This window comes from Dipodomys spectabilis, unplaced genomic scaffold (genome assembly GCF_019054845.1).
Source record: "Dipodomys spectabilis isolate Male_0828 unplaced genomic scaffold, ASM1905484v1 ptg000024l, whole genome shotgun sequence".
NCBI lineage: Eukaryota > Metazoa > Chordata > Mammalia > Rodentia > Heteromyidae > Dipodomys > Dipodomys spectabilis.
In genome coordinates this window covers 26,535,796-26,548,186 of record NW_024870701.1, presented here as the reverse complement: position 1 = coordinate 26,548,186, position 12,391 = coordinate 26,535,796, and the positions used below count along the sequence as shown (strand labels likewise).

The 12,391-nt window shown below is 46.7% G+C and overlaps 1 protein-coding gene across 1 annotated transcript in view; it reads left to right on the top strand.

Moving 5' to 3' along the window:
- Positions 1–12,391, top strand: part of Myo5b (myosin VB) — a 295,029-nt gene that overhangs the window by 244,662 nt on the left and 37,976 nt on the right. Inside the window, exons 22-24 of the mRNA XM_042675118.1 lie at positions 414–647; positions 10,697–10,781; positions 12,204–12,352. Coding sequence (XP_042531052.1) covers positions 414–647; positions 10,697–10,781; positions 12,204–12,352 — 468 coding nt within the window. The remainder of the gene's footprint in view (positions 1–413; positions 648–10,696; positions 10,782–12,203; positions 12,353–12,391) is intronic.

The window sequence follows — 12,391 nt, the reverse complement described above, 5'->3', positions numbered from 1 at the left end:
AGTAGGTTGCAGCAACTTGTGCTAGCAAGTCCAAGGGTGCAAGGGCAGAGAACCCTAAAAAGCCGAGAACACAGATCAGTAAGCCAGATGGTAAGGCAGCATCAGCATCACATCATTTTCTGTGTTTCTACCCAACCCAGAAAGGAAGCCGCTGCCAGCCAGTGCCAGTTCTAGGAGTGCTCATAAACAACTTGGTCTATGGAATTGCTGTTTCTCTCCTTCCTCTACTTCTAGGTTCATGATAGAGGTTAGTTTTGGAGCTGGCAGGAGAGCCCTCGGGCCTGTATTGATTGGTGAGGTTTCATTCTACCTTGGAAATTCTTTCTGGGTGGCCTTCATGCTTTTTTCCTGGCCTGGTCACCTCCGTATCTCACCTTTTTCTTACTTCCCCCTATTGCTGTTGTTCTCTGCAGAACAAGGAGTTTAAGACCCTGTCGGAGCAGCTGTCTGCAGTCACTTCCATACACACCATGGAGGTAGAGAGGCTGAAGAGAGAGCTGGCCCATTACCAGCAGAGCCAGGAGGCCGACACCAGCCTGCAGCTTCAGGAGGAAGTACAGAGCCTGCGCACTGAGCTGCAGAAGGCCCACTCAGAGCGCAGGGTCCTGGAGGACACCCACTGCAAGGAGAAGGACGAGCTGAGAAAGGTATGCAGGACCCGGAGGGGCGCAGCTGGCCATGGGCTGCTGATGGAGCATCACCCGGGGACGACTTCTTCTTCAAGCTGGAAGCTGCCCTGGACTTTTTATTGTGGAGTGGGGGGGGGGGGTGTTTCGTACCCATAAACCAACTCTCCTTCTGTACTTAGAAAATGGTTATGCCACACAGCAGGTGTCCACTTAATTGAAGTGTCTGTCATTGGCTAGATACCATGACTTGCCTTGGGAGAACACTCAAAGACACCTTTGCACATCTCTCTTAGTCTGGAGTGAGTCTCCACTCAGCTTGCAGCCCTAGTCCTTGTTGGTGAAAGGTGTGATATGGAAATAGTGACTGTTCTGGGGCACGGGCCAGCTTCTAGATGTCGCTACCCATCCATAAATCACCCTGTGATTTTGCCAATTGTATGTTTCTGGTTCCAGCCTGTTCACCCACTCTGGTCCACAGGCCTACTATCACCCCATGAAACAAGATTTCCTATCCTTCTTAACTAGCCATTCCAACCAGGCAAGTCTTCCTGGAGAGCCCTGGAGAGCCTTCATGGACTCAGGATACTGCTGCTCTCGTGAGCCACAGGCCAGGGGGAAAGTAACACATCACCCGTGTGCTGAGTATCCATCCCTCACTAGGGAGTCAGAATGCGTAAAGTACGTAAGAAGGAGAGATTGAGTGGTTGTGATATTGGAAAAACAGCTCTGAATTTGAGGCAGACTGAAAGCTGGCACAAAATAAAGAGCCCTGGGGACAGACATTGGAATAGCACCCCTCCTCCTGGTCCTGTCATGTTAGTAGACAAGTGCAGGAACCTCACTGCTTTAATTCCTCTGCACGCACGCATGTATGTGCGCGTGCGTGCGTGCGTGTGTGTGTGTGTGTGTGTGTGTGTGTGTGTGTGTGTGTGTGTGTGTGTTTGGTCCCGACCATGTCTGCCACAGTTGGTATCACAGAGTTTACACTGGCTTCTAGAAGGAATCAGGGACCTCAGCCCTGATTGGTAATCCTTTGCTGTTCTGCTGTCCTGCTTTCTTCTGGCCTCAGCCCTTGCAACTGGGAACCAGGTAGACCCCCCACACCTCCCCCTATGCCATTTGAGACGAAAGCCTGCTGAGTCAGCTAGGGCTGAGCTTTTATACATAATGTTCCCACTCCAGCGACATCCCAGGGATGGTTAGAGGTGGGACTTCCCAGTATAGGCAGCTTGGCATAGAAAAGGCCACCTTCCTGACAGTTTGCTTTGAGAAACATGAGATGCCCTGTCTGGGTAAAACACCCACCAGGAGCACTGGCCCCATGAAGCCTGAAATGGACTTCATTCTTCAGGTGAAGCATGCGGTATGAGGAAACTCCTGTCAAAATACAGCTACAAACTCAGAACCTACAATCAGCGGGATGGGGGAGGCTCTGCCTGTGTTCAGTTGATCCCCAGAGCAGATAGATAGATGGTGATCTTTCCATGTGATTATAAAAACAAGAAAGTAGCTAAGTGCTGGTAGCTCATGCTTGTAATCATAGCTACTCAGGAAGCTGAGTTCTGAGGATAGTGGTTCAAAACTAGCCTTGACAGAAAATTCTGTGAGACTTTTTATCTCTAATTAGCCACCAAAAAACTGGAAGTAGAAGTAGATCCTCAAGCAAAAAAAAAAAAAAAAAAAAAAAAGCTCGCAGACAGTGCCCAGGACCCTGAGTTCAAGAACCAGGATTGGCACAAAAATTAATTAATTAATGCAGAAAAAAGAGGTCTAGACAAGAATTGGGGCCTGGAGTTGTATGTAACTCAATAGTAGAACAAGAACACAGGCCCTGAGTTCAATCCCTAGCACTATCAACAAAAATCTGCATCAGGAAATTTGAGGTTGGTGACCCTGGGGGGAAAAAAAAAGACATCTCCTTGCATCTGGGAAGTCCACAAAACCAGGGGACTTCTACACTCTGCCCCCAAGATAGCACATGCCTCACCCCCCAACCCCAGCCTCTATTCTCTGTCTCCTATGGAGCATTGTATTTGGGGACTCCAACGATTTTTTTAGAAATACTCCAGTCTCTGGCCAAAGAAGGTTTTTATCATATGGAAATCTTCCTTGGAAGACCAAATAGAGAAGGGGGCTCCTCTTCTCATTTAGTGTATAGATAGATAGATAGATAGATAGACTTAAATATATATGTATAAATTTATATACATATATGTATACATTCATGTATATGTGTATATATAAATATATATGCATATGTGTATACATGTGTATATACATATGTATAACATATACATATATGTATATATATTTTATGTTTTTATAGATAGATAGATACTATTTCCTAGGAGTGTGTTGGCCTAGCTAAGTCTTAAGTAAAACTAGAACTCAGAACTGGCAAGGGAAAGTTAAGGACACTGCGAAGAAGGGGACCAGTGGGAGCAGAAGCAAAGCAGAGACCCCAGATCAGAAGCAAATATAACTAGTAACATTCAGAAGATACTGGCACAAGTTGTTCCATTCGTCCACTCTTTCCAGGAAAAAAAACTAAAGGAAAAAGTAGAAATAAACATTCTTCCTTCTCTGGGTCTGTAGAGAGCTTTTTGTTCTAGTAATTAAAAGAAAGTGGAGAGATTGGCTGGTTCTCCCTGTTTTAGTCTCTGTGCCTAGCCAAGGGTTAATGTTTAGCAAAGGCGCCCTGTCCCCTCTTAACAAATGCTGAATAATCAGACAGTTGGTTTCTTGCTGGATGTATCCAGGGGCCTGCTCTGCACTGAACGAGATTGATGAGCCCAGCAAAGCGCAGAGAGGAAGCCGACTGCTGCTAGGTGTTTAATTAATGAGTTTGATGTTTCTGTCGACAGAAGCGGTGAATGTTGTATTGGAACTGACATCCTGGAACCCTCTGGGCTGCCACTCGTGATGACTAACTGGCAGGCCACATGGCTGTTCTGTCCTGCCCCATGGGGACCAAGAATTCTTTGTGTTACCAGAGCTTAGGGTAGCCCCATTACACCCTCGCTACAGCCTTTTCTATGAAAGGGGAACAGAACCTTGGTGTCTTACTTCGTCCTTGCCTGGCCCTTTACCTTCTTCCTTTCGTTCCTTCTTCAAGCCACAGCAGCCCCTTTGCTGGGTGCTGTTGTGCAGCTGAGCTCTTCTGTAGGCTGTGCTGTCCGGTGTTCCTGGTAGAAACGAGGTATCTTCTAGGGGCTCCCTTAGCATGGAGGAAATAGCTCTCTATCCACAACTGTCCTGAAAGTTGGTGGGTGGCTAAAGCAGGTCCTCAGTCTCATGAGACTTGTTAGGCCCTGGGCTATGAGCACTCAGGCTGGTGGAATTGAGTCATTGTTTTGTGACGACTCACATAGCTATTACCACTGATTGGTTCCCTTGAGTCGTTCAGTGTGAAGGTCTGAGGGTTTTCCAAATAGAAGCAGAGGGATGTGGCTGTGTGTGGAGCCATCGCAAGGTGCAGGACAGGGATTCTTGTGCCAGATAAGATTCAAAGTTGTGCCTCTCTCAGCTCAGGATAGTGGTTATTGGAAGGGGCCCCTACCTCGTCTCTGTGGAAGATTGTCTCACTGCAGGATATACCATCTTTCATAGAGAAACTGTTTATTGAGCATCTCTACATTTGCCAGGTACTGTTGATACACTGGAATCAAATTAAACCATTAAAGAGTCCTTTTTGTATTTAGGGAACAAAAGGTAGAGCTAGAACTCAAACAGATTTTTCCATCATGTGCTATAAAGGAAAAGCACCTTAAAGATGGTAGAGAATGTCCTATGATGGGTGTGTGTGTGTGTGTGTGTGTGTGTGTGTGTGTGTGTGTGTGTGTGTGTGTGTGTGTGTGTGTGTGTGTGTGTGTGTGTGTGTGTGTGTGTGTGTGTGTGTGTGTGTGTGTGTGTGTGTGTGTGTGTGTGTGTGTGTGTGTGTGTGTGTGTGTGTGTGATTCATTTGTGATGGCCAGAGGTGTTCTCTCTGAGAACATCCTGGGAGAGATGAGAGGTTGAATTATGAGGAGTTCTGGGTGCAGAGGTGGAAGAAGGGTATAAGGAAGGCAGAGGGGATGAGGGCAGGTTTGAGAGGCAGTGGGGCAGATCAGGAAGTACCTCCTGACCTCAAGGGCAGCATTACCCTTGAGATTTCCAGAGCTGAACAAGTATGTCTTCAGCATGGATGGCTCTGTGAGCTTGGGTGGAGGCAGAGGGCAGAGATGAATTGAAACACAGTTCCTGGAACATTTTGGAGCTAGGAGTTCTATTCATTGTTTTACAGTTGCCTCAAAAGTCAAAGGATGTTGACTTCTAACTTTTATCATTTTATGTCTTAGTTTCATAAAAGAAAGCTGAGCTCACTTGAAAGGCAGACTTTCTCTTAGTGTCTGGTGAATAGCCCTTTAAGATTCTGCAGACTAGAGTTGTCCAAGCTAAAGGTCAGGCTTGTAAATGTCTGCAGGCGGCAGGTGGGGACAGCTAGGAAGTGGACTATCATGTCCAGCTCAGAGTACAGCAGTTGTATGCCTCTGCGAAGAAGACCTCCTGGGTGCAAGAATATGGGGCTTTTTCCAAGGAAAAGATATAGGACTTCGCTGACACCAGTCCTCTGTCTTTTTCTGTTTCTCCTCCATACTAGCCAAGCATCTTCCTGAGATGCTGTTGTTCTGTCTTTGCTTAATACTCATTCTTCACAAAGCCTTGGCTCCCAAGTGATTCTTGTTCTATTGTCTCTTTTTTTGTGTGCTTTTCCTTCTGTTGGCTTCGTTGCACTGTACCTCCAAGCTTGGAACTTACTCCCAATGTCCTCTGAATCACAAGTTTTACTCAGCTCAGACACCCGCTCCTTCCCGGAACCTCTCGGGTTCCCTCCTTCCTACAGCCTTGGCTTTGGACAGCAATCACTCATATAAAGCCCATTCTAGATCTTTCATTGCTGCTTTTCCTGTGTCTGTCACTAGAACTGTCAGGAATTTGTTGGCATCAAAGTTCAGAAGGTGAGCTGCACAAAGACTGCTCAGGGCAAAGCCCAAATATATCCCTGCCAGACAGTTTGGCCTTCGGCAAGTTGTCTAACTTAGCTGTACCTTCGTTTTCATAAAAGCAAATAATGATTGTACCTACCCTTAAAATTGTTGTAATGTCTGGGATAGGTATATAGTAAGAGCTCAATAAAGATTAGCTTACAATGTCCCCAACTGGACTGTAATCTCTCTGTGGCCCTGAGCGCTACCTTATACTGCCATGAGTCCATCCTAGTTCCCATGCTGCTGCCTGCCTGTCCTTCCTGGTGCTTCTGATGGGCCAGATGCTTCTCTTCCCTAGAGCAGGTAGAGAGTGGTTACACTGGGCTTTGCTTCTCTAACTTATGTAGGTGACTAACAGAGCCCGCATTCCAGGTCAGCTCACATTTTAATTCTGCACCATTCTTGATACTTTGTGTCTGCTCTTGTTTTTCTGCTTCTCTCTGCTCTCTGCTTAGTGCCATTTCCCAATGATGAAATAACTGAACATCTCATTAATATAGAGCATCTGTGCTTGTTTGCCTGTTCTCAGAGAATGGGTACACAATCTTTCACAAGACTTTGCCCACCTGGACATGTCTTTACCAAGCACTATGCTTCTAAAGTCCTATTACCTGGGTGTGGGCACAGTTATGATGACAGATGAACCTTTCTAATAGGCCCCGTCCAACCAGTTTACCATTGGTTTTCTACTAGAAACCTCACAGCTGGCTCTTTTTGCAATACCAATAGCCAATTTAAAAGAACAAAGGTGAAAAGCCCATAGCTACATTTGTACACCTAAAACAGCATTAGCAAAGGAAGCTCTTCAGATGCCAGGATATCTGTTCGTTAATTTACTGACTAGTTCCAGAATTCCTGCCCCTCCAAGTGTTGGTTCTGATGATCTGTCCCAAATAACCTTTAAAAGAAAGAAACACTCCAAATAATAGTGACACAAGAGTTCAAAGACTCCTCCTCCAGGCAGGCTGCCTCTGCATGGTGCTTAATGAGTCCTGAAGCCTGTGCAGGTAGTTCTTGTCATGCTCTGGAGGTTGTACTTGCCAGTTCTGTGTTGCTAAAGCGTCTCTCACTGTGCTCTGCATCCCTTATGAGGGATAAAAGGGAGCCATTTGGCTGCAGAAGTTTGTCCCCACCATGCCTTCCAACAAACTGCTTGTGCTAGGCAGTTGGGAGGACCGGGGATGGCCAGCCCCTAGGGAAACAGAACTCCCGGAGCTTTTTCGGCCTTCCCTGGGGCATGGAGCTGAGTGTGGAACTCTCCCTCCCCAGGACTCACTAGGAATCCACAGCCCAGGCCGCAGGCTTCACTGACTTATTTTTCAGGCAGCAAGAAAAACAGATTTCCTGCTGCTTTGATGTATGGCTTAGAATAACAAAGCCAAGTTCACAGGAGGCCTACAGTCATAATCAAAGCCCCAGAGAGGGAGCTCCCCCAGAAGGGAACAAAAGGGGCTCAGAAGTGTTAACTGGCCCGGATTTTAGGTGGAGTGTTGTTACAGTGAAGTTACCTGATCTGAGGCTGCAGTGGAGACCCCAGGCCTCACCTAGTGGTAATGACAGGAACTCAGCACTGGCGCAATGGCGAGTTCCTTTTCAGAGAGACAGTGACAGTGTAAGAGGAGGAAGAGGAAAGACGGCGATGAGTCTTGGAGCCCTGCTCTGTGAGCTGTATGGCTCTTCAGAGGACAACTGAAGGGAAGTAAAGTCTTGTCCTAGGGGTAAAGTCAGCTTACCTCAAAGCCTTTTGGAACCTTCCTGAGGACTGGAGAATGCAGAGGGTCCTGCCTTGCTCTCCGTGGGGCCTCCTGATGTGGCACAGCAGGTGGGAGGTGGCATGCTCCTGGCCTTACTTGTGGGAGGCTCACGCGCTTCTCACGTGACTTCTCCTGTTCATGCTTTGCAGTTTTCCTTGGCTCGTGTAGGAAAGTGAAGGCTATTTTGATTGTTTGCCAAGCTGACTTACAAGTGCTCACGAAGTCATACTCAGTGACTTCTTGGAAAGAAGTTCTCCACTCGAAGAACTGACTGCAGTAATAGCAAATTAGATCTATTTGAAAGGTGTTTTTTCCTCCATTGTGTATGCTTTCTAAATTAAGCTATTATTTGTTTGATAAGTTCATATAGTCTAGATGTTCTAGATATCTATGGTCACACTTTTTTTAAGTGGAAGAAGCCCCTTATTTTTTTATTATTGAAGAAAATGCAAACTCTTTAATTCAATTTGGAGTGGTCTTCTATTCACTGGACATGCGTTTGGTGCTGGCAGCAGGCTGGGTATGGTCCTGTGGTGCATATTGAAACCTCTGGTACGGGCTAAGCAGGTGAGCCATCATGAATCAGTGTAGGCCCTTTAGAGGGGTATGTGGACCCCTAAGAACAAAATACTGAGAACCCAATCATCCCAAAGGCTCCTTGGAGAGCTATCTAAGGAGACAAAACTAACCAGTAAACAGTAGGCCTGCCCTGTGGCCTTCCACAGGAATCAGGGGAAAGCTCAGGGAGAAGCAGGAGTGCAGGAAGAGGTGGGAAGAGGCACGGGGCTCACTCAGGCAGGTGACGATGCAAGGGGGAGCTCAGAGTTAGCCCAGGACAAAGGTAGAGGAGCTGATTATAAGCTGACTTTCATGCCCTCAAGACCCTAACCTTGACTTTTCTCCTCTCCCTCCCACCCCTGTCCTGTGCTCCAGAAGTACTCATACCCACAAAGCCCTGCCCTCCTCACCTTGTACACCCCCAAGTCCCTCTACTGTGTAACCTAGGACATCCTACTTTAAGACCCAGTTCACGCAGAGGATTCCTCAGCTGTGGATCTTGGTGTTGAGTCTTGAGACTATTGTCCCAAATTAAGATATTCTACCGGCATCTAGTGGATAGAAGCCAGGGTACTGCCACTTATCCAGCAATGCCTAAGACAGGCTCCTCCCCTACAGCTCAGAATGGTTTGTTTTGTTCTTTGTTTTTTAATGATATTGGGGATTCTTCTTGGGGTACGTGCTGATTGCTAGGCAGGTACTTTACCACTTGAGCAATGCCTCCAGCCACTTTTTGCATTGGTTATTTTCCGGGTGGAGCCTTGCTTTATACTCAACCCACCTCAGCTGCAATCGTGCTCTATCTACATTGGGAGTGGCATCAGTATGCCACCATGACTTCTCCTGTTCGTGCTTTGCAGTTTTCCTTGGCTTGTGTAGGAAAGTGAAGGCTATTTTGATTGTTTGCCAAGCTGACTTACAAGTGCTCACAAAGTCATATACTCAGTGACTTCTTGGAAAGAAGTTCTCCACTCGAAGAACTGACTGCAGTAATAGCAAATTAGACCCATTTGAAAGGTGTTTTTTCCTCCATTGTGTATGCTTTCAAAATTAAGCTATTGTGCTTCCCCAGTAGGCTAGAATGACAAGTGCATGCCACAGAGGGAGGGAAACTGAGGATTCTGGAGCTTAGGATCTGCATGGCTACACAGCTCATGATCTTTGTCTTACACCACACACTTAGGTATGATCACAAGCTTTTGTTGTACAGTAAGGGCTGATGATTCAGCAAAGGCTCTAGGAAGTACAGGTTCAAGCCGGATACCCAAATGAACGGGCACTGTCCATTCTCTCCCTAATATTTCCTCTTTGATGTCACAACAGCAAGGATGTTGGTGGAGAAAATTCCTCCATAGCTGCCTACAGATTGAACCTCCAGGAGTTCCAAGTGCAAAGGTGACTGGAGTGCAGTTCAGCTCCCATATTACAAAAGAAATACATCCACCCTTTAGCCCTTATGCCACCTAATAATTTCAGAGTTTCTTTTTTTTTTTTTTTTTTTAGTCGGTCATGGGCCTGAACTCTGGGCCTGGACGCTGTCCCTGAGCTCTTCAGCTCAAGGCTAGCACTCTACCACTTGAGCCACAGCGCCACTTCTGGCTTTTTGCTTATGTGGTGCTGAGGAATCGATCCCAGGGCCTCATGCATGCAAGGCAAGCACTCTACCACTGAGCCACCTTCCCAGCCCCAATTTCAAGGTTTCTTAAGACACACATTTGAATTACTTTATTTACAATCCATATAAATACTTGCTCCAATAATAGCAAAAGTCTTCAAGTTTTAGAAACTTTACTCTGTTCTAATCCTTTTTTCTCTTGGAACAGATCTGGATTTTTCTTTAGTTAGTATTTCCTTCTCTTGGTCCTTTTTTCTTTATTTTCCCAGTAATATTCAGTAATACTTCTTTGGCAGTGTCACTCAGAGGCCACACAGTGGGCTTAACGTCTGAATGGCAACAGCTAATCTGCTCGCTTTCCCAGAATCTGGACTGTGCTGGTCTTAATAAGTTGTATACGCCTCAGAATTGAGAAAAATAAGGGAAGGGGTGGGTTGAGGTAGGGGGAAAATGTTCAAGGACTGACACAGATCAAGATTCATTGTATATATAAATTGCTTTGTTAAATGGGAAGAAAAAATTCAATACATGTCCTAACAATGAAGAAAAGTGAGGAAAGGCCTGGGCTGTGAGGGGCCGGTGAGAAAGGAGTGACATTGATCAAGACACACCGTATTCATAAAGCGCGTTGTTGAATGACAGCTCATGGTTCAACTGCTTACGTATGATAAAACATATTTTTAAAGAGGGGAATAACTGGGAGTAAAAACTAGAGATCATTTTGTTCCTTGTGAGTTTCTGACTCAGTTTTGAGAGCTCAAGTTTCAGCAAGATGGGCAAATAAGTGTGAGCACCCTAAAGCCCATTATCCTATGGGCCTCTCAATACAGCATGGCAGCGGCAGGTAGAGTTTTTTTGAGCCTTCTTTCTTTCTTTCTATACTCGCTGACCATAAGCATAAGCAGACTGAGCTTATCTGTCCTATTTTAATGGGATTTTTTTCCTGTTTTGTTTACAATTTTTCCACTCCAATGAAAGCAGCAGCTTTGGTTGATTTGTTTTTCCTTAAGAAGAGAATTTATTCATAGCCAGTTGGAATGCAGACCCGACAAAAGGAGCCTCTCCTCTGCCTTGCGTTACAGTGGGATGTTCTTCTGTGTTGCTCTGTTTCAGCGAGTTGCAGACCTGGAGCAAGAAAATGCTCTCTTGAAAGATGAGAAAGAACAGCTTAATAACCAAATCCTGAGCCAGAGCAAAGGTAAGTTCCTTACCAAGTTCTAGCCTTTCTTCCTGGCTGGTTTTCTCAAAGACTCCTAGATGCTGCAGTTTTAATAAAGGAGATATGGAGAAAAGAATAGAATAGTTGGGGGGGGGAAGGTGGGGGAGAAGCTGGGTAGATACTGGAGCTTGAACTTAAGGCCTGTGTCCTTCCTTAGCTTTCTCAAACAAGCACTCTACCACTTGAGCCACACTTCTACATCTGGCTTTTTGCTGATTAGTTGGAGATGAAAGTCTCCCAGACTTCTCTGCCTGGGTTTCCTTTAAACCATAATCCTCAGATCTCAGCCTCCTTGGTAGCTAGGATTACAGGTTTGAGCTCCCAGTGCCAGCCGGTTCTTTTTAGCTTCTGCTGTGACCTTTGATCTGATGAGAGCAGACACTTTTGAGGTTGGGGGAGGTTTCACATCGTAATGCTGCTGTGTGCTGTCCCTTGACCTTGAACAGATCCTCAAGGTCACCCCACAAAATGAACAGGCATAATGGACAGGCATCAGAGGCTTCGTGGAAGGAATGAGGGAGATATAGGCAGATGAAATGCTTAGGCTAGTGTTCAGCACATGGAGCATTCCCAGAGGCATTTACATTTGTCCTTAGCATCTCTAGTGTCCGTGTCCTCCCCCTGGAAGGGCAGCTATTCATGCTAGCTGAAGAGCAGGTCTTGGACCAGACTCCAGGTCAGCCTCTCTCAGTGGCCATCACCTCCTGGGCTACCATCCAGCCCCAAGTGGCACCTGCCATGTGGCAGGCTGCTGGGGGCCACCAGATTTCTGTTCATGGTCCAGCAGTGACCAGGTAGCCCTCACCCATGTCACAGGACAAGTGACCCATGTGACCTCACAGTCCCTGCTAGTGATCTTGAAGACCTAAATTGTTTGTAAATTGCCATTTAAAATGATTTCCTGTGTGTTACTATGAATAGTAAGATTTGACAAGGGAAAAGCCATCTGTGGTGTCGGTTTGCCTCCCCCTTCCCCGCTCCCCCACTCTCCCTCCCATAAGCCTTTCGGCTTAATCTCCTTTAGTCTGCCTGCACTAGAAGAAACTGAAAGACCAGGAATAGGAAAGGCCGCGCGGAACAAAGCCTGGTTCTGTCAGGACTGCTTCTTGCTGACAATTGTTGCAAGAGAGTTAAGTGTGTGAACTGGGGGTTCTCATGCAAGTTGCCGACTTTCCTCTCTCTGAAATCAGAGTCATCCTCCCCTGTCTGGAGACACAGGCCAGAGTGATGAACTCCCCCTGTGCTGGGCAGTGGGTGAGAAGCACCCTAGACTCTGCTGTCTCTGGGATGAGCCTGCCGTGGGCAGCCTTCACATCAAGAGCTGAGCCAGGAAGCACGTGGCAGTGCGTGGGGGGGATCTGCACAGATGGCAAATCCACGGCTTCCTCTGCCTCCTTCCAGACGAATGTGCTCAGAGCTCTGCGGAGCAGACTCTCCTGATGAAGAAGGAGCTGGAGGAGGAGCGGTCCCGCTACCAGAACCTCGTGAAGGAATACTCCCGGTTGGAGCAGAGATATGACAACCTGAGGGACGAGGTGACCATCCTAAAGGCAAGGAGGGCAGTTCTGCTGTCCTGCAGCATTCACCTT